Genomic DNA, 20,184 nt, shown 5'->3' with positions numbered 1-20,184 from the left:
AGCTGCTTTTAGGAAGGTGCACAAGCAAGTCCATATGAGATCAGCTGGAACACTTGCAAAAAGTTGATTTATGGGAAATTGTTACTATCAAGCAATCAATCCTGAAAAAAAGACTATGGAAAAGCATTACAACATTTTAAAAACAGATTAATTAACCACACATCACATGTTTATTGATTCTAGTGCCATTCATGCGAGTCGGGACTGACTAGAATGTATCTTGGCTGTGCCTTTTTTTGGGTATATATCATGCCTGTGCCTTATTGGCATGCAGCAGCTGCATGCCTGTGCCAAATTGCTTAACATGCTGCAGCTACATTATACGCCCAGGTTTGCCACGCATTGGCATGGCACAGTTGATCAAGTGTCGATGCCAGGCCAGATTGCAGAGGCATGCAATTCTTTAATTCTTGATCATAGCTATATAGATAATGAGCAGTCAAGCAAAAGAATTTGTTCCAATAGTGTAGCACAACGGATAGATCTCCCATTTTATGTTTGATTGCTTATTGAATAATAAAAGTTTGACAATACTATCACTTGATTGCTGTGGGAGTAGAAGAGGGTTGAGCCCCACCAATGGTCAAAAATAACCAGTGATGTTCAACAATTGGGTTAATCCCTCAATCGGCGTCTCCTTTAATCTGATGGAATATAGATTAACTGCTTTATAAGGTCAAGGATTTCCTCCAGCAAACCCCCAGACTTCATGGCCAACCACTTTCCTCCTAACGTCAATGAACCACATGGAACAAGTAGCCTTCAAAAGGAATGTAAAGCAGGTTAAAATAATCATCTCAATGCAAATCATGGCATTAACAGTATTAGTTCACTAGTGCAACCTCTTTCTAATTTACAACCAAATCTTTCGAGAATGATTTAACTGCTTGGTTCAAAGCCCAGAAAGGACCATCAACGAGAAGACACTTTCCACATATTTTCTCTGGTGCAACCTCTTCTGATCATGCACAAAACCCAAAAAATGTTCTAGAGTTGTATTTGTTGCCTCTTGCACAGCAAATTAGTTGTGACGTGAACCTAGCATCAAATAGATAGATCAAGTCTCTTGGTAACCTAACAACCATAATCCAATTATAAAAGCAGTTGGTGTTTTCCACAGGCGTAAAGTCTTCAGGGAGGTTGAATTGGTTTTGGTTTATTGATTAGTTAAGCTGTTTTAGTTTTAGTTTGATATAGTTCTCAGAATTGTAATGATTAAAGTTATAGTGGTAACCAGGATTTACGCATTTTAGCAATTGCACGTAAGCTTTGACATACTACATGGTACGACTAACCAACAATATTTTAAATAAAAATAATCTTTACTACCTCTATCCTTTCAGGAGGCATGCTACTTAGTGCAGATAATAACTAATATGCTTTATTCTGCTACCTGAATTTCTTTTTACAATATTAGGTATAAAAACATTAACATCCACATCAATAATGCTTCTGCCTACATGGACAGCCAAATTGCACCTTAGTAAATAGAGTTTAGACCTACATGGCTACATTTGACCCTTTAACTATATGAGTTTGGATCAGATTTTAGCCACCCCAAATAGCTGGAACAGGGTTTGATGGTTATTGTTATGATGTGAATCAGATTTTGTTGAATTCAGCAAAAAAAAATCATAAGCAAAATCATTCTACAAAATCAAAATGTGGGTACATTCAACATGCTTTAATTCTCATTAATCATGTTTGAATTAGAGGTGGGTCAAGCCAACCACCTTTCAGCCCAAAGGAGGAATTTAAAGGACAAAGTTCCAACTTCCAATACTTGCATAAGTTCTTCCATGCCAAAAATAATAAGGTGATTTAACATCTGAAAACCTCAAACAACTAGGACTGTAATGATCCAATCTGAGAACCGATGCAATTGTTATAAAAGGAAAATAACAAACAACTTTGAATACTAAAACCAGAACCAATAAGATCGGTGGATTAGGTTTGGATATGGCTAGATCCGAATAGATCACCTGATAAATTCAGTCATAAGTTGCATCCATAACTCAATAGATATGTGATATAAATTAATAAGGTTTTCATTAATATCAATTTTTTTACGCTAATGTTTTAGAGATACTGTCTTTCCAGCTTAGACACAATGTTTTTCCCCAGAAAAAAAAAAAAAACTTTAGAGAGAATGTTAAGATAGCTAGAACCTACAACTTGTTTGATATCACATGATCATTAGTTTCCTATCAGCTGAGAAAACAACATAGATTTGTTAAGAAAATTCACAATGGAATTATTCTATTATTAAATTAATAACTCCTGTATTTTATGTCAATAATAAAGATTATTGGAGGAAAAATATCTTTAAAAACACTGATGTTAGAATTTCAGTATTATTTAATAATTGATCGAAACCAAATCCACCCAATATGTAAAAGCCTAACCTAAATTTAGACCTGAGTTTCTCATCAGTTTAGATTTGATATTTGCTAGATCTAACCCATTTCATCCTACTAACAAATAATATTGTTCGCCCTTCACAATTGTTATACATTAAGGAATATGGTAGTTATTTATAGACTGTTGGTGCAGCATTTTTCTTGGATCACTCATCCTTATTTCTAATCAATTTATCTTTGAAAAGTTCAGATAATTGTTTTGGCTTTAAGCTTATAAGCATTTAGCAATACAATTTTCTTCTGCGGTAATTTGGTTCCATTTGAAGTATTTGATTAAAGTCAATCAGACAGAAGAGATATGCCACAAAAAGAAGCATAAGGTGGTGTCGTAAGACAAGCAAATGCCAACCACCAACAAATGATTGAAGACATGAAAAGAGCAGCAAATAGAGATGGGTAGGATACAATTCTGGAGCAGGTCCAATGCCCTTAATTAAAGGAACCATTCCTTCTCAACAGTCATTCATATAGTACCCTTTCTCGATGAACCTTGAAACCTTTTAATACAAAACATATTTCTCTTGAAGGTAATATTGAAGCAATGACTTGAAGCTACTTAATAATTAATTAATCCATACCCAAAATAGCATGTATATGAAAAACCATGTAAAACTAGAAGCTTTAACATCATAGTCCAGCACTAAGAAATTACCAAGAAGTACATACAACTTTTTCTTAGCGCACAATTAAAAGGGGAAAAAATTGCAGGATCATTTCTCAAACTCAGAGCCTGATCTCACTACAAAGACTCTTTTTGCTGCAAAGAACTCTAATAACTTTCACTTTGATACTGTATTAGAGGAAAATCTAATAGTACAAGTGACATGGTGATCACTGAAGATCAGCTGCTAAGACCTGAAGGACATAATGGCTACAAGAATCACTTCAGGAAATACTTAGATTGCTGTTCATGCTGACAAAGGGCTGAGATCATAAATTGGTACAGTAGTATTGTAAGGCCTCACCCTGCTGCAAGGAACATTCATGAAGCAAAGTGCAGCTGGAATTTCATCCAACGGCACAGATTTATCATTAATTGATCAGCTTTTTCATTTTGATTTTTCAGTATGGTGTTTTATGATCAGTTTCAAAAGTTCCTTAGAGGTTGTACCATTCACACATCACTGTGGCATGAAGGGTAATCGATACAGTATTCAAAGTCTTATTAAGTCTTATTAAGTGTTTGGTTAGTTGGCTAGGCTAAAATATTTTGATAGGATTTGTTTTCTGATGTAGTTGCATCCTAATTAGGCTCAAACTGAGAAGCAGCTGGTGGTCTGTTAGTTTTCCATGGGACTTCTTTAGTCATCCTAGATTATGTACATTGGTTTTTTGAGAAGAAAGGAAAAGAAAGAATAGGCCAGGTCCGGCCCAAGCCTCTCCCTCGCCCTCTTTTAAACTCTTCTATTGAACTATCTTTCTCTAGCTGCTTTTTCCTTTTGATTCTATTCCTCTTTCTTATTCTTGCTGCTGTTGATTCAGTAGTTTTTAAGCTCAACTTAATTTTAATAGTTATATTTATCGCATCCTGCAGACCTGATTTGGTTTTTAGTCTACATAACTTGGGATCTGAGGTCAAGATTAAAGTCTAATCTTATTTTCTTAGAATTCTTCTGCTATTATTCTTAAATTCTCCGCATTCCTGCTTTTGGATTCTGCATACTGCATTACTATTATGAATTATCTGAATTTCTTTCTGACGTGAACATCAGAGATCAGACTGCTTCAGATTGGCATAAAACTTCTGTATTAAGATTTCTAGTATCCATTAGGATACTCTAATAATTACTGCATTTTATAGCAGCTTTTGTTAGCCAGCAGTCTTTAATTTTGACATGTTTTATTCTGTTTCTTGACACCGGACAGCAAGTTTAAAGTAGAACCGAAACCTTAGGTTTTCCTTCAGTTTAGGTCCTTCCGCGCATTTTAGGCCATCCTTAATTTGTCCTACATCAGCAAAGCTTTCCACTCATCTACAATTTCTAATATCTCGTTGGATAAATGATGGAATTTTAGGAAATCATGACTTGACTTTTTAAACAAGCCTGGACATACATAACCAGACGTTAGATTAATAAATTATAAATTCAAAAAGAGGGAAACGGGATAAAAAATATATCAAGTTCCAAGAGAAAAAAAAAAGTAACTATGACCTGATCTACAATAGTTAGTCCGTTATTATATATTATTGGATATGTATGTACTAATTCACTCATCTTGAAAATATATTTGATTTGTGTTATTAAAATACAAGCCCATTAAACAAAATAGTTAATAAATGGGGTGAAAGCAACGGAAGTCAAGAACAATCACATAACCTTACCTGGGTAACAATTATAAGTTTATGCACAACTTGGTCGTTAACATCAATCTCATCCTCCTCGTCATCAGTCCTGTTCAAAATACTATTATTTGGGAGAAGAAAAAGATTTTGCAAGAATCAATGTATCAGCAAACTATAATAGGTTTTTAACTAAAAGTACAAGTAGACAGTGGAATCACATGAAATAAGTTTTACAAGTTTTACAAGCATATATAGAATGTTCCCCCTTGTAGTTGTCATTGCTACCACTAGCATTTAAAGATGATAAGCATGTGGAAAATCCAAGCACTTTGCACTAACAGTCCCATGAGCTTATGAAACATGTCTTTGAAATCTATGGTGTCAGCCTCCAGCTGGGAACAGTTGGATGCCGATTAACCAACAGCCAGCCCCATAATAATGGAAGCTTTAAAAGACATCCAGCCAAGAATAAAGTATTAAACAAAAAGAACCTGCCAAACAGCTATCTAGCAACCATATGATGGCACCAAATCTGAGTTTCCTTACAGCGTATGTATCTAGATAACATATTTTTTCTTTATGATAGCCATCCACTTTACTATTCGGCCACTTCAAGATGTATGTAGTCTTCTTAACAAAAAAACATTTTTTTATCATTGCATTTTTATCAAGGTCAATATGATATCAATGAATTATAACATTTACTGGTTTATCGTCTTTCAAACTACATACCAAACATTTTATGCGACCACCAGATATGATGACTCGTACATGTTGATTCCCAAGTACTGCACCCAATTCCACTCCCATAGACACTCTTGCTTTCGCTAATCACTGCACATTTGTTTTATGCAATACTAAAAATATATATTTTGGTCGCTTAAATAGCAGAAGATGGAGCTCTTCTAAATTCTTAAAGATGTTGGCTTTCCTGCCAGATTAAATATTCTGTGGTGATCCCTACAAAAGCAAGATTTCTCACATCCACAAATACAGCGATTAGCTAGTGTGTCACCATATCTAGCTTCCACAAATTCCCATGAGATTCTACACAAACCTTCGGATATAAAATCACATTCATCAGCATCAATGAAATTAGTCTCTTGGAATATCAGTAAATTACCATGATTCACAGATTACTGGTTTCATAATATCATAGCACAGGTGCTAGGTATGAGCCTTAGTGAAGTGTCTGAAGGACAAGTCAAACAGCAGCATTTATTAAAGATATATCCAAAAAAGAGTGCTCTGAACCATGAGATTGTATCTTATCGACTGAAAGAGAAACGAAAAAAGGGGTTAAATTATGCAAAAGGGGTTTACAGATGGATTGTCTCCTCTCTAGGTTTTAGGCCTCCATGGGTTAAATGCATCTACCAGTATGTCCACTGTCAACTTTTCTACCTTCATTTATGATGCTTTCATCAGTTTTTTGCAAGTTGTGAAGGCCTTAAATATGGTGACCTCTTCCACATTTATGTTGCTAAATAGAATTGAACTTGCTTGGACCCCAAAAAAAAGGGCAAAGTGATGATGGTCTTACAATATTAACAAAACATATATTCAATTTGCTAGTGACAGCCTCATCTTTAGTCAAGCCAGCTCAGATCAGATTGAACACCTCAATTTCTTTTTAGTTTTAAATATTTCTATATTTGAGAATAAACTGTACTAGCCAAAAACCTTGCCATGTCAAAAAACAAACATATTCTAAACCATAAATTTGCAAATCTCCTTGCTACTCTTGACACTCTTGAACCTTTGAGACCTAAAATTGCAAGATAGACTTCAGTTTGGAAAATATTAATTAAAGAGAGACTGGCCAAAAGGGTAGAACCCATGCCCTATAGGAAACTAATTTTTCATAATCTACTAATTCTTCATAATCTAGTATTCTATCTCACTTCATGTCTGTAATCTCTTATCCTGTAGGATCTATTGCTGAAAGTATGTAAACTAGGAAGTATTTTATTTGGAGGCAAGGAGCTGAGATTGGAAAAGGTTACCCTCCAGAGCAACAGCAAAAAGCATGTGAGGATAAAGAGCCAATGAACTGAAGGTTTCACAACTAAAGTGTATTGTTCAAAAAGGCTTGTGTAATGTTCATACCATGGTACGTCGTACCGGCCCAAACCGAACGATACAGACTGTACCTAATTGGTTCGATATGGGTGGCGTATCAACTTGGTATGCCAAAAAATTTTCATACCGTACCATACCGACACTATACTCGTGTGGCAACGATACGGGGTTTGGTACCGAAACAGCGAACTTTGGTTTGTACCATCTATACTAATCATGGGTCTGCATGATTATATATATGTAGCACACACTAGGGCATGTGGAGAACCTATTCTTTTATCATCTTAAACTCAATTTAAGCGCTTTATAGTAAGACGTAAGACATAGACAAGTCTTCAATAAATGAAAATGAAACTCAAGACTTTGTAACAGTAGGTGAGAAACAAATGACCATCTGCTTCATTTTTTTGCTCAATCTATTCCATGCCACCATCACAACCAAGCACTAGTAATGAAACTACTTTCCACAGACAAGGACCTATCATGTCCTCCAAATATCCCTTGGAGCAAAATATAAATACTTGCTTATTGAGCAATGGAACGTAAATATCTTATAATTCCATTATTACAAATTTAATTAAAAGTGGAAATGAGCGGAGCTCAAGCAAGCTGGGTTCGGCTCAAGCTTGGCTCAATAATTATCTAGCTTAGCTCGACCTAGCTTGACCTCGAAGGAGCTGCAACATCCAACTCAACCTCGCCCAAGTAGATCCCAAATAGCTCAAAATCAGACCCAGTTTGGTACATGATAGTCAATATGTTTAGGAGAAGGGAAATCGACCGACCTCTATGGAGGTTGTGGCAGAGGTGCGACAGGGAAGAAGTCAAAGGTAGAGGCCAAACATCAAGAGAGCAACAGGAGGTGTGGTGTTTCACTGACATGTGGAGGTGGCTGATGTGAAGGAATCGACAAATATGGGGCTCATGTGGATTGAGGAGAAACTCAAGGTGTATGAGTCGAAGACAAAGGAGGCAGCAAAGATCCCAAATATGAGCAAACACCACCAAACACAGCAAGACCAAAGAGGATTCAATGTTAGACATGGAAGTGACAGCCATGATAGAATATGAGAGAAGGGGCGAAAGGAGAGGAGAGGAAAGGGACCACTCAACATGCACAGTTGAGTTTAGGTTAGGGACAAAAGAGCATGTCCCAAGCATCCTTAAAAGGCTAAAGTCTCGTTTTAGCCATTAGATTGATATACAAAAATGGAGGCAAAACTCTCGTAAACAATTTTATTGATTATCAACCAACAATTCCTACCCATCTATGGTCATCTAGAACTTAAGCAAATTCACCATCTTTTCTAGGCCTTCTTTGCTCATTAATCATTATATAGAAAAAAAAGGTGGCAGCGAAAAATGAGATTGTTATATATCAATTTACTTACATTTTTAAAAAAAATCATTATTTATTAAGCAAGTGCATATGTGATTGCCCAAGACTAAAAACCTACATCATCTCCCGAACTACCCATACAAAGACAAATCTTCTAACCCCAAGGTCTGTAGCTTCAATTTCAAGTACCGCACTGGTACCTGACTAGTACAGTTTCGTATCAAAATATACCATACCAACACTCAATACACAAAATGCATACCAGTTTGATACTGGTATAGCATTTTTTTTATTTTTCCAATTTTTTTGTTTTTGAGGATCAATTTAAGGTTTATGGATGTTTAAAAAGGTAAGAGTTTTAAATTCTTTGAAGGAAAGAGTAGGAAAGGAAGGAAAGGAAGCAGACCTTTTGTTTCTGTTTAAAAAGATAAGTAAATGAAAGAAAGAAAGAAAGAAAGAGAGGAAGAAGAAGAAAAAGAGGAAAAAAAGAAAGAAGGGACAAGAAAAAGAAAGGAAGCAAAGATGAAGAAAAGAAAAGAAAGGAAGGAAGAAGAAGAAAAGAAAAGAAAGAAAAGGGAGAAGAGAAGGCAAGGAAGGAAGGAAGGAAGGAAAGAAAAAGAAAAAGGAAAAAATGAACGGAAAGGAGAAGAAAAAGAAAGGAAAGAAAGAAAGGAAAAAGAGAAGAAATAAGAAAGAAAGAAGGAAAAAGAGAAGAAAGAAGAAAGAAAAAGGGAAGAAAGAAAGAACAAGGGAAAGAAAAAAAAGGATAAAGGGTTCGGACTGCCCCAAACTGCTCAAAATCAAGTGAAACTGAACCGTATGCCCCAACCCAGGCAGTTCAAGTTAGTTTGGCAATCCCTTTTAAACCCTATGTTAAGGCTGATCATAATCCTATGCATGTTAAACTTACGATTTTTTTTCTTAATCAGCAAAACAGATATTCTCATTTAAATAAGCTTGTCCGTTGATAGTTTATTTATAACTTAATCAAGATGTCATAAATGCCTTTACTATCTTCCTTTCTCTACCATAAGAAAAGTAACCAATATCAAGCTATAATGCTAAGCAACGAGCTTTCTCTATTATAATTGGGTCGGCAGATAATAATAAGAATGATGTTGAAGGAAAGGCTTGCATGTGCTTGAGCAGATTAGGTATACAAAAGCAAAGCAGCATCAGATATTTAATAGATGCAATGATCTAGGAATATAACTGCAAATGAATCTTCATATATCTTCAGATATGCTTAATAATTATTTTGATATTTTTGTGCATTCAGAACTTTCAACAGGATTACAAGACAAGCAAAGATTATTTTAAATTCAATGAACTTAGAACACAATAACCATATGGCTCGAGGACAACAAAGTAAAAGAATCATTTGAATACCTTTTGTTTGATGATGGATGGTCTTTTTGGCTTGTTGACTGCTCTAATTCCAGCTCTTCATCAAGCATGAATGTGTTTTGCTCCCCAGCAAAGCTAGGAGACTCATTATTCACAAAACCATTTAAGGAACCTCCTAGACTTGGGGTGCCAGGTCTCATATTTGACCTTGTGTTTACTTCCTGAAGTTCGGGATTGCAACTACTGGAAGGATCAGTGCCACTACTGGAAGGATAGGTTTTTTCCTGTAAACCTTCAGATCTAACAGAAATATCAATGCTGCCATGCTTAACATCGGAAATGCTCCTGACAGAATCGTTGTCTAACAGACAGCTACAGTCACCACAAGGCTCTCCTTGTTTAGTTTCCAAAAATGGTCCAGATGCTAATTCTTTGCTCTTTTCTTCGCTATCTCCATTGCATGCTAGTGATTTACCAACACTTGACACCTTCCCCATGTTACATTCTGTACTATTCTTAACTTCTGCTTTAGAATAATCATTTGATGTGGGCAAACACTCGTCACTATCTTTACATGTAGTTTGGCCAGCATTGCTCTCATGAAAGATGCCACAATTATTACTTCCACTAGTGTCATTTTTTTCCATGCCGACAGGAGATTGGCCTTCCGTAGACTGAGATTTTGTTGAAACTGCCTGCTGAGCTGATGCTGGAATCCACTTTGACCAGTCATTTCTCCTTCTTATCTTGTCATCCTACAAAGTAATATTTAAAAAGAAAATATACATGACAATCTAATAGACTGGTAAATAGCATTTGAAGATGAGACAAGCATAAATATATATATATAAACAAGAATGGCACATCAGCCAAGAATGAAAGAGATGATAACCTGAACTTCTATCAACTCTGAGCTCTGCAAAGCATCCAGAATCAAGGATATGTTTGTTGTCATTTTTTTAACCTGTATAATCAAACAAAGAAATCATCAAATTTTCTCAGCCAATATTAAATGACTATCCATAATAAAATGAACTATTTCACTCTGAAAAATAATTAGCATCAAGGTAAAGCATACCCTATTAAAATCTGCAATTTTAGATATAGAAACCCATCCCTGTTCGTCCAGTAATGATATCAAGTACGGGTCCTTCTGCAAATTCTCATCACTGCAATAAGGATAATGATTGTTATAGCTAAAACAGTGAAATAGGAAATATATGTATGCATATATATATATACATATATATTAGACATGTACATATGCATATAGAGGTATATACATATTGATACACATATATGTACACACATGCATATACATATATATGTATATGTGTATGTATATACATATATATGTGTACATATAGATATGTACATATATATTACAAATATGCATATATATGTAAACACATATGCATATATACACACAAATGCACATATATATACACTGTATATACAAATCTATATATACATGTATATATACATACATATGTATGTACATATGTATATATACATACATACATGTTTATATACATACATCTATAAATTTAAATATTTACATACATATATTATGTGTCCATAACTTCATATACATATGTACATATATACAAATACGGATATATATATATATAAACATATATATATATACATGCACATTAATATAAATATATATTGCAAAAGCATAATGGTTCAAGACACTGTGGTCTCCCTTTTAGAACAAAAACAATGCCCCATATTGGACCAAATAAATCACTTTCAATATGAAATCACAAACATATTTCATTCTAATTGATAATACTGGACTGCTTGCATGAATTCAAGGTTACGTATATGCTAAATAACCAACTGAAATATGGACCCAGAGAAATGTTGTGCATGCTGGTGAATAAGAGAACCCAAAATTGCAGAAAGAATATGTCGGCTCCTTGCAATGATTGTGCATGAAACTGCAAGGGCTAACTGTTTCTTGGCTTAAAGAATAAATGCGGCAAAAATTAAAACTGACCTACCTGAAATAGTACTCGATTTGTTTTACTATCCTAGCCCTCAAGGCTAGTGCCTCTGGTGTCAGAATAGGATATGGAGGACGAGGAGGATGTGAAACAAAATGAGGAGGACCCCTCATCATTTCCAGAGGAGCAGCAGAAACATAATACATGGGAGGAGCAGGACCTGCATTTTGAGCATTATTAATTTATGACAAGGGAGAACTGGAGAGATGTACAAGAATTGATAAACTCAAGCCAGAAATGGAATCCATAACACTTAAGTTAAAGACATAACCAGGATAACCAGGTCCATTGATGAACCGTGGAGCTGGACCACAAAATTGGGGAACTGGCCTGATGAAAGTCCTGGTACCAATACGATGTGGCATATTTATGTTATCTCTTGGATTCAAAGCCCGTTGATTGCACCATGTCTGGTTGAAATGGCTACCAGGTTCATGACCATTAGGTGGTCTGCTGCCGAAACTGCTGGCATTGGGGCGCCAAGCATTTGGATCTCCTCGGGTTGGTGGATGGAAATTCCTATTACCATCATTTCCTCCAGCATGACCAGTTGGAATAAAGGCCGGCAAGGGAGTTTCACATCCAGACTTTACAATATGTGGTTCACCATTAGGATATGGTGCAGGGCCAGGCTGATAGGCATACTGAGGAAACATCAGAGGTGGAGGTGGTAAAACAGGGTATAACATCGGTTGACCTGGTTGTTGGTGGTATGGCAGGGGTACAGGAAATGGTGGCACGCCATTTGAAGGAGCATTACGCTTTGGACCATGTTTATGAGGGTGCAGCGGATGATGTCTATTGGAAGGATTACTGCTTCCAAATCCCTCAGATTTGCGCATTCCAATTGATCCCTGAAAAAGAACAGTTTCGTAAGCACTGTGGACTAAGATTTCTAGTAAACAAAAAGTAACTGTTGCGCATGAAATAAGTAAGCTGTTGTTGAAGCAACAAGCATATATGAACTAAGGAAAACTCAGTAGGTTATCTTCTTTAGCATTGTGGCAATAATTAAAGGCTGATGAATTACCATAATATATTTACCATATCTTCCAAAAAAACAAACCCAGTAAATGATCTTCATTAGACAGCCAGCAAAATTACCATAATCTGGAGATATTCACCAGCAAAATTGTTCCTCGATTTCTATTCCTTAGTCAATTAAGTGCACCTGAGTCCACTACTAGACCATATCTTAGGAACTGCTAACTCATAGTTAGCCTATCATTCGTCTTGCACAGTGGATCATTTAGATTTTCTCTAGAAAAGTAGGACAAATTTTAGATGGTTATAATCTATTAATTTCATGGTTTGTAGTTTTACAGAAAGAGAGAAAGAATAAAGATAACTGTGATTAGAAAATTGATGATAATTGGCATGAAAGTGCAAGAAGAGAGAAAAAAAAAATTAATGTAGAAAAAAGAAATCTAAAATTGGAAATACAATCATTTTGATCTAACTAAAAATCCAGATTATATAAAATTTAGGTCTAATACCAGCTGTGCAATTTGAATACTGGCACAAACAACCAAATAAAGCCATGTAGATTGTCTCCATATCACATAATCATAAAATTTCAGCATTGTAAACATTATCAACCAGATACAAGATCTAAGTTTGCCATTTTAGAATATTCACCAAGAAACAATGCTTCAGTTAGCATCCTTCAGCAAATCAGCAGTTGCAGCATATCACAAAAATCCTTGCACCAAAATTCTCAAGCAAAACCATCCTAACCATACAAACAAAAACAGGAGCATAAAGAACAGAAAAATTTCCTCACAGCCGAGAGTCATCAGAAACAGAACCAGAAGAACATGCAGGAGCGGTTACTTCATCATTCTACAAAATAATTTTCATTGAAAGTATTAAGACATAGGCTACTTCAACAGTTTCATTAACACTGTTTAAGTTGAGCAAACTGGAAATAGGCGTAAGCTTAGAAGTCTACTGTAGGATATGATTACAGCTATGACTTTTAAAAGGAAACAACCTGGATTGTATTATAGATGTTTACCAGAAAACTTGATTTGACATGTATGCATACGTATATTTAGAAAGTGTTAAATGTACACTAGAGGTTCCTTGACAGAGTTAGCAGGCATTCAACTTGCTTAGGTGTCCCATTAACCAAATTGGTCAAGGCATGGCCTATAACGGCACAAAAACAATAAGAACAACAAGAACGAAAAAGGTTAGGGTTGCACTCAGGTCAGGTCAGATTGGGTTCCGGTCAGGTAAAACTTTAGTGGATAAAGACCTGGCCCCAAAAACTACATAGGTCTATCTTCGGACCCATACCGAACCCATAGGTAGGCATACAGGTTAAGATCAGGTCTATGCAGGGTCCAGGGCAGGTAAGGATCTGCATGTTACGTGACAGGCCTAGACTATCACAGGAAGTTAAAAAATACAAAATTAATATCTTAATCCATTATCTAACATTGAATAACAGGTTGGCATTAACTTTTCAGTAGTGAACTATATATACTCAACCAAATTTATATTCTACAAAGTTCATCGACCCCAATTAAATACTTGTCAACATTAATTCTTCTTGGTAGCTTACATACTACAGCAAAACTTAGATCTGGCAGTCAACTTCCAATTATCTTGACTCTAAAGACCACTACAAAAGAATGTTATTAACTTAAAAACAAGCATATTGCAACATGAGAATATTGTGAAAATTGTTAGGTTTCGATATGAATCATGCACCTAAATAAAATACAATCTGACACTACAATTTTTTCTTTACAATGCAAATTTCAATATAAATTGACACAACATGAGAAGCACATCTGAGGTATAGCCAAGTAAAATGTTTACAAAAAGGGAAATAGGAAGCCTAAAAGCAGGAGAAGCTTTGCCATTGGATTGTCTAAGTTATTTGAGCATTTCCTCTCAAATCTGTTTTATGTCAACAGTAACTTTCTTTTTATGCATCTTCTCTTTATTTAAATTTAACTACTCTCATTGCTTCTCATCATCATTTGCAGTACCATGATAAATATGATTGATATCGTTTCATGCTGGTATCAAAATCATACTTCTCAAAAAAATTATCAACACATTTCTTTATTCTTCCAAAAAAAATCATTAACAGAATCCATGCGAGAGTCGTACAAATCAAGGTTTGGCAATTATCCTACAAAGGCAAGATTACCTTCTGTAATTTAAAGAGACAGTTAAAACTGTCGACGATGATAAGAGAGGTTGGAATATTGAAGAATTTTGAAGGTAAAAATCAGAGATATCCAACAAAAATTCCCAGTATGGTTTGTAGAAAATTGGTGAACAACTCTTAATATGGATTTTGAATGTGTACCCTATTGAAATATACGTTATTGCATGTTACTACTAAAAAGTTATTATTTGCATAGTGGTAACATGAAATTATTTTTGCAAAATTTAAGAGAATGCAGACTCAAACTCCAATTACCCTTGACGACTGTGAGAAATTGTATATCTACCTCAGACATAATTTTATCCAGTAAATAAATTATGTGGGTCTAGTTACAATCATAATGTCATGCATAAAATGGATAATATATCACTTCGATGCTCACCAATAAAAAGCATCAGTCAATAAGAATCATTCCCCATAAGCATAACCAAAAAACTTTATTCATCATCTGGTATCATTGTAACTACCCTATTTCAACATCAATCACTATTCAAGTCAAATACTAAAATACAAAAGTGCCTTCTTGATGCATAAAATACCTGAACAGGATGGGACTAAGATTTGGGATAAGTCTAGGCATATAGGTTGCTGCAAATTAACTCAGTTGTGACTTTTAAATAAAAGTGAAAAGAAATTGAGACCTCAATGCAAAATAAATAAAGGAGGAGGTGAACCTATCAAAGGTTAAATGAGGGAATTAAAGGGTTTAAAGATGCTTAGAAGTGAACTACTAGCTTACTATCCTTTAGCTTAAGGTTTAAATTTTTAAAAAGTGAACAAGAAAGACTAATTTTCTAAGAGAAAGAAAAAAAAGATAACTATGCGTGGAAGTTGAGTCAAATTAAACATATCTTTTGGGTCTCTATCATTTACAAAGAAACGATGCAGGTATAGGTTTAAAGATTTGAATGGATGATTGACAATTATAGGGATATGGATTAAAAGGATAAAAGTTAGTATAGGGTTTAAAGAATTGAAGATAAGGTCAGTGAGACATATTTCAATCCAAAAATAAAGAAATAGTAAGCCAGAGAAGAGGAGTAAGAAACAGATAATACTGCAGCATCCCACTACCAAGAAGCTCCCGTCTCAGCCGCATCCATCAAATCAAATGGCAGAGAAAACAAAAAGAATAAATTTTTCATATTATTCCCCTCATTCATTCCTAGCCACTAAATAAAATGGAAAACCATGTCCCACTTATAAACTTATGAGGCTGGTAAAAGGAGAAAAGAATATACAAACTAAAGATATTATAGGACCCTATTACTCAATGGTGAAGGATGACTATTAAAATTTATCAGGGGCAAGCTGCTAGTCATCCCCCAGAAGTAGCCAGCCCTCAATAATGTCTTACTAATGTTTCCCACAAGCAAAAGAGTACTCAAAAGGGAGGTAGATGCTTGAGCTTTGTTCACAGCCCTCTCATTCATCCTTGATTGGCCATAGAATATACCTCTCTCTTGGACTCCTTTCAGATAGGGATCATTTACCATCTGCTTCACTTAAACTTTTCCTAGATTTCCTTTTCAAATGAGGACTCATCTTCTCGTGTTTCCTTTCAAAATTCATATCTTTGACCACACAAAGTAGGAAAAGCCCATTTGCTGGCCAGCGATACATGTGAGCCACGTTGTCAGGATCAGGCTATATCATAAACCACAAAAGGAGTTGGACCAGATCATGGACTGTATAGCCCTCTTTGATTCCTTTAAACGTTAAAAAAAAGAATAAATCAATATCTAAAGGAAGAAACATGGTCAGATCGTAATTTCAAGTAAATTAAAGGTAAGATGTCATCATTTAAGGACATGACTTACTGATGTAATTTCTATCACCACATAAGTCAATAAAATCTCTTTATTTGACACGAGGAAAAAAACTGCATTTAAAGACAGGCTTTATTTAATTTGATACACAAGATTTCCCTATCGCTTTGGCTCTTGACGAACAAAGTTCTTTCTTTCCTCCTCATCCAGTAGTTGAAGTTTGTACAACATCCTGACATGCATATCTTGTCTTTACAAACAAACTGCATCCTAATCTTGGTATAACCAGAAAGGCATGTTTTACTCCGCAAATGCACCAACTCAATTGTTGTTTGGTATAAGCCTGTAGAAGAAAAGAAACCATAGTTTTAAGAAAGGTTGCAAATATATTTGGGTCTTACTTGCTCCTCCCAAGACAACTAAATTTCTTTTTCTTTACTTTTGAGAGGTGTGATAGCTCAAAAGATTGATAATATTATGATTTGAAAGGTTATGAATGATTATTGGTCATTCTAAAAGTTTAAAGACATTAAATGGTTCATAAAAAGATGGGCGTCCTAATTGCTTCATATGTGGCAAGATGATCCAGATTTGGATCTCACAAATCAAGTGATCGTATGATCCACTACCAGATCTTATGATCCAAGTCTGAATCTACGATCTAAATCCATCCTGATCTGAGATCTGATCAGAATTCAAAGTGTCATTTTTATCTGATATATAGGACCCAATTGTGGATTGTAAGAAAATGATAATAGTGCATGCAAATCCTAAATAAAAGCACATGCCCTTTCAGAAGTTGTACCATTAGGATTCTCAAATCTGAAGCACTAGTAAGTGGAGCCTCCTTTCATTCTCACAATAAGCACCCTAGACATCATATGAAAATCTAGAAGTAGTCAATTTTCAAATCAAGGGAATGGGCTCTTACTTTCTACATTTTGCTCTTTCAGTGTTACTTGTCATTTCTTATTTCTATAATTTAACTCTTCTTCAGTCTTCACTTTTTCTTTTAACCCTTCCGCCTGTAATTGAAACCATCTTGACGGCAATCAAGAACTCTATAACATGTGTTTCAATCTTTCAGATGCCCAAGCCACTTGAGGCAAATTTTGTCACCTTTATCATATACTCTTGCTGCTTCTACCAGGCATCCAGATACTGAATTGATCCCTCTTAGTTTTACTATACATATAGTTTGACATTGAAATCCTAGATATGCTTGTATTTAGTTTGAGGGCCATTTGATTGAATAATTGCCCTAGAAAAATTCCAAAATATTTTCCACTGTAGACTCTACTCTTGCCACTCTTAACCTTTCACTCACTCATTTCTAACTGTTATTGGCATTCATCTCAGCATCCAATTTCTAACGCACCATAATTTGCTTATATAGCTTCCTGCTGTATAACATTCTTCCCCACAAAAACATTTAATAACATAATGCCACAAAATAGATTAGCAATCAACTTCATAAGCTTGCAATGTTAAATCTGAATATTCACACTCGCTGTATTTACAATTTTTCTTTTGTTATCAACTATAGAGTTGACTTGCATGTTTCCTTACATGCCCTTATAATGAAGTCCCAAGCAAATGTCTCCGAAAGTTCCTCCACCGCATTCCCAATCACCACGCCCTCAATGACTATTATATGTTCCACTACTCCATATAACATCAAAAATCCTCCATCTTAGTCATTACCAATAATTAACAAACATAATCCTTTAAATCAACTGAGCAAAATTTTTACCATGATTAAAAAATTAAAATTAAAAAACTAAGGATTCATGATCTGCCTATTGCATTAAAACTGATCTGAAAGACAATGGAACAAACAAACCTTACATAACACCAGAAAGTAGGGCAAAAACAAAATACAAGAGAAAAACATCTCTAACATGAGACTGCAGAACTCATATTATTAAAAAAAAAAGTAATCTACCCATCTGTCGAAGGCTGAGTTCTACAGTGGATATGTCCCACATATATATGTGCATTAGTAACTATATAATGCACTGAAGTAATTATACAATTCAAAATAGCATTTTAGTAACTTACATCATTTCATGGCATGTACAATCAAAATTCATGAGACAAATAAGCATAGCAGTGTATAAAATACAACAGTACTAAGTTCAGTGTCATCCCCTGCACATATGACCATCATCATGACACTAAAGGCAATGCAGAAAAAAAAATTCCAATGGAAACAATTGTGGGCTTTGATGAACCTACTAGAGGTCATTTAGTCAATTAAAAAACTTGAAATCTGGTTTCAGACTTGAAGCAAATTATTCTTTTCACTTGTAAGAGAAACCCGCCTCACAACAACAAAGACAGGAAAAACTCAATAATTTTAGAGAACCAGCACAAGAAGGTCCTTAAAAATTTTCCAGGTTCACAGTTCGGGGTCTCTTTTAAGAAGCTTTTTGAGGAAGGGCGGAAGAGCAATTAGAGTCATTTTTCTAAATTCATCCACAGGTCTCGCCTATCAATAGTTTAACAGCTTGCGTGAACAAAAAGGAGGCGTAGCTGAGTATTTTAAGATTTGATCTTTCCGTTGGTAGAAATGAATTGTGCAACTAACTGAATAGCAAATTCACAATTCAATAATGGATGTGACAACAAAAGTATCAATCCCAGCTTCAGATTCACAAAAGTCTAACTTCACAAATATAAAATTACATATCAAGAGATCCAGTAAATTTATCCCTATAATAGTTAGTACATTCAACAAGATGAATACAAATATAGACATACATAAAGCGAAGTTTATCAATATTGTACTCCAACTGCATCAAGAGTGGATAACACTTTGAAAAAAGAATTAAAGGGAAAGGTTTTCCTTTATGGGAAATTAAAAGTTCGATAGGCTTAGAACTATGATTTCAACAGTATATTACATGAAACAAGAATTTGCATAAAGAATTGAACATAAACGGTTGTAAACATCAGTCACCAACAATCTTGAATATGGGACTCGTTTTTAATTTAATCTATACTTATTTAATCCCTTTTCCTTTTGTCCTTCCATTTCATCTTATTCCAGAACTCTTCATTAGGCTTTTCTTTCACAACGCAGCAGATTGAGATTCGATTAAAACCAATGTCCAGAAGATAAAGGCGTCAGGATACCACCCAAAATTGATTCTCTTTAACTGATGACCACCAAACCCGAGATCCATTCCACCACCTCACGAACGAGTACTTGAAAACTGACCTGAAACGGAAGAGGCGGTGGCGGTGGTGGCCCGTTTCTCGGAACCGGGCCCACATGCCCCGCGGCGGTCGCAGCAGCGCCGACGCCGGCGGCAGCACAGCTGGCAGAGCCGGCATCGTACAAGCAGCATTAGAGCCACCCTTCGCCCTGGCGTCCGTGAGCGCCGGCCACGACTCCGGCCCCATCACCGGGCCATCGTCGCTCTTACCCTTCGCCGCCCCCGCAGGCGGCGCCGCCGGCACTCTCCACGGCGACCTCACCGTCGTTCCGTCCTCCGCCACGATCTCGAGAGCCCCGCCCTCCGGGGTCTCAACGGGATCACCGCCGCCACCGGCCGCCGGCGCCACGGTGTCGCTCTCCATCGCCTGGGGTTGGTCGGGAGGAAATCTAGCGTGCAAGGGACCGTACCGTACGAACGAGCTCTCGCATCTAGGTTCTAGATTCTCGTCGATCTCCTAGCGTTCGCTCTGTCAATCCCATCTCCGCCGTAAAAGGGGACGCCACCCTAGGGTTTTTGGAGG

At 35.9% G+C, this 20,184-nt stretch overlaps 1 protein-coding gene across 2 annotated transcripts; it reads right to left on the bottom strand.

Moving 5' to 3' along the window:
- Nucleotides 1-4,647: 4,647 nt before the first annotated feature.
- Nucleotides 4,648-19,911, bottom strand: LOC120109544 (la-related protein 1A-like). 2 transcript variants are annotated; one of them, XM_039123273.1, is made up of 7 exons: nt 19,664-19,911; nt 11,756-12,338; nt 11,482-11,644; nt 10,551-10,641; nt 10,365-10,436; nt 9,515-10,227; nt 4,648-4,813 (listed from the first exon to the last, which is right to left on the bottom strand). In XM_039123273.1, the coding sequence occupies exons 2-7, from the start codon at nt 12,324-12,326 to the stop codon at nt 4,720-4,722; spliced, it is 1,704 nt and encodes a 567-aa protein (XP_038979201.1). In that variant the 5' UTR covers nt 12,327-12,338; nt 19,664-19,911; the 3' UTR covers nt 4,648-4,719. The 2 variants fall into 2 exon arrangements, with proteins under 2 accessions (XP_038979201.1, XP_038979200.1); XM_039123272.1 differs by having other exon boundaries at nt 4,705-4,825.
- Between the last annotated feature and the right edge of the window lie 273 nt (nt 19,912-20,184).

This window comes from Phoenix dactylifera, unplaced genomic scaffold, assembly GCF_009389715.1.
Source record: "Phoenix dactylifera cultivar Barhee BC4 unplaced genomic scaffold, palm_55x_up_171113_PBpolish2nd_filt_p 002347F, whole genome shotgun sequence".
In the NCBI taxonomy this organism is placed as follows: Eukaryota; Viridiplantae; Streptophyta; class Magnoliopsida; order Arecales; family Arecaceae; genus Phoenix; species Phoenix dactylifera.
The sequence above is the reverse complement of the archived record's forward strand: the minus strand, read 5'-3'. Positions and strand labels throughout refer to the sequence as shown.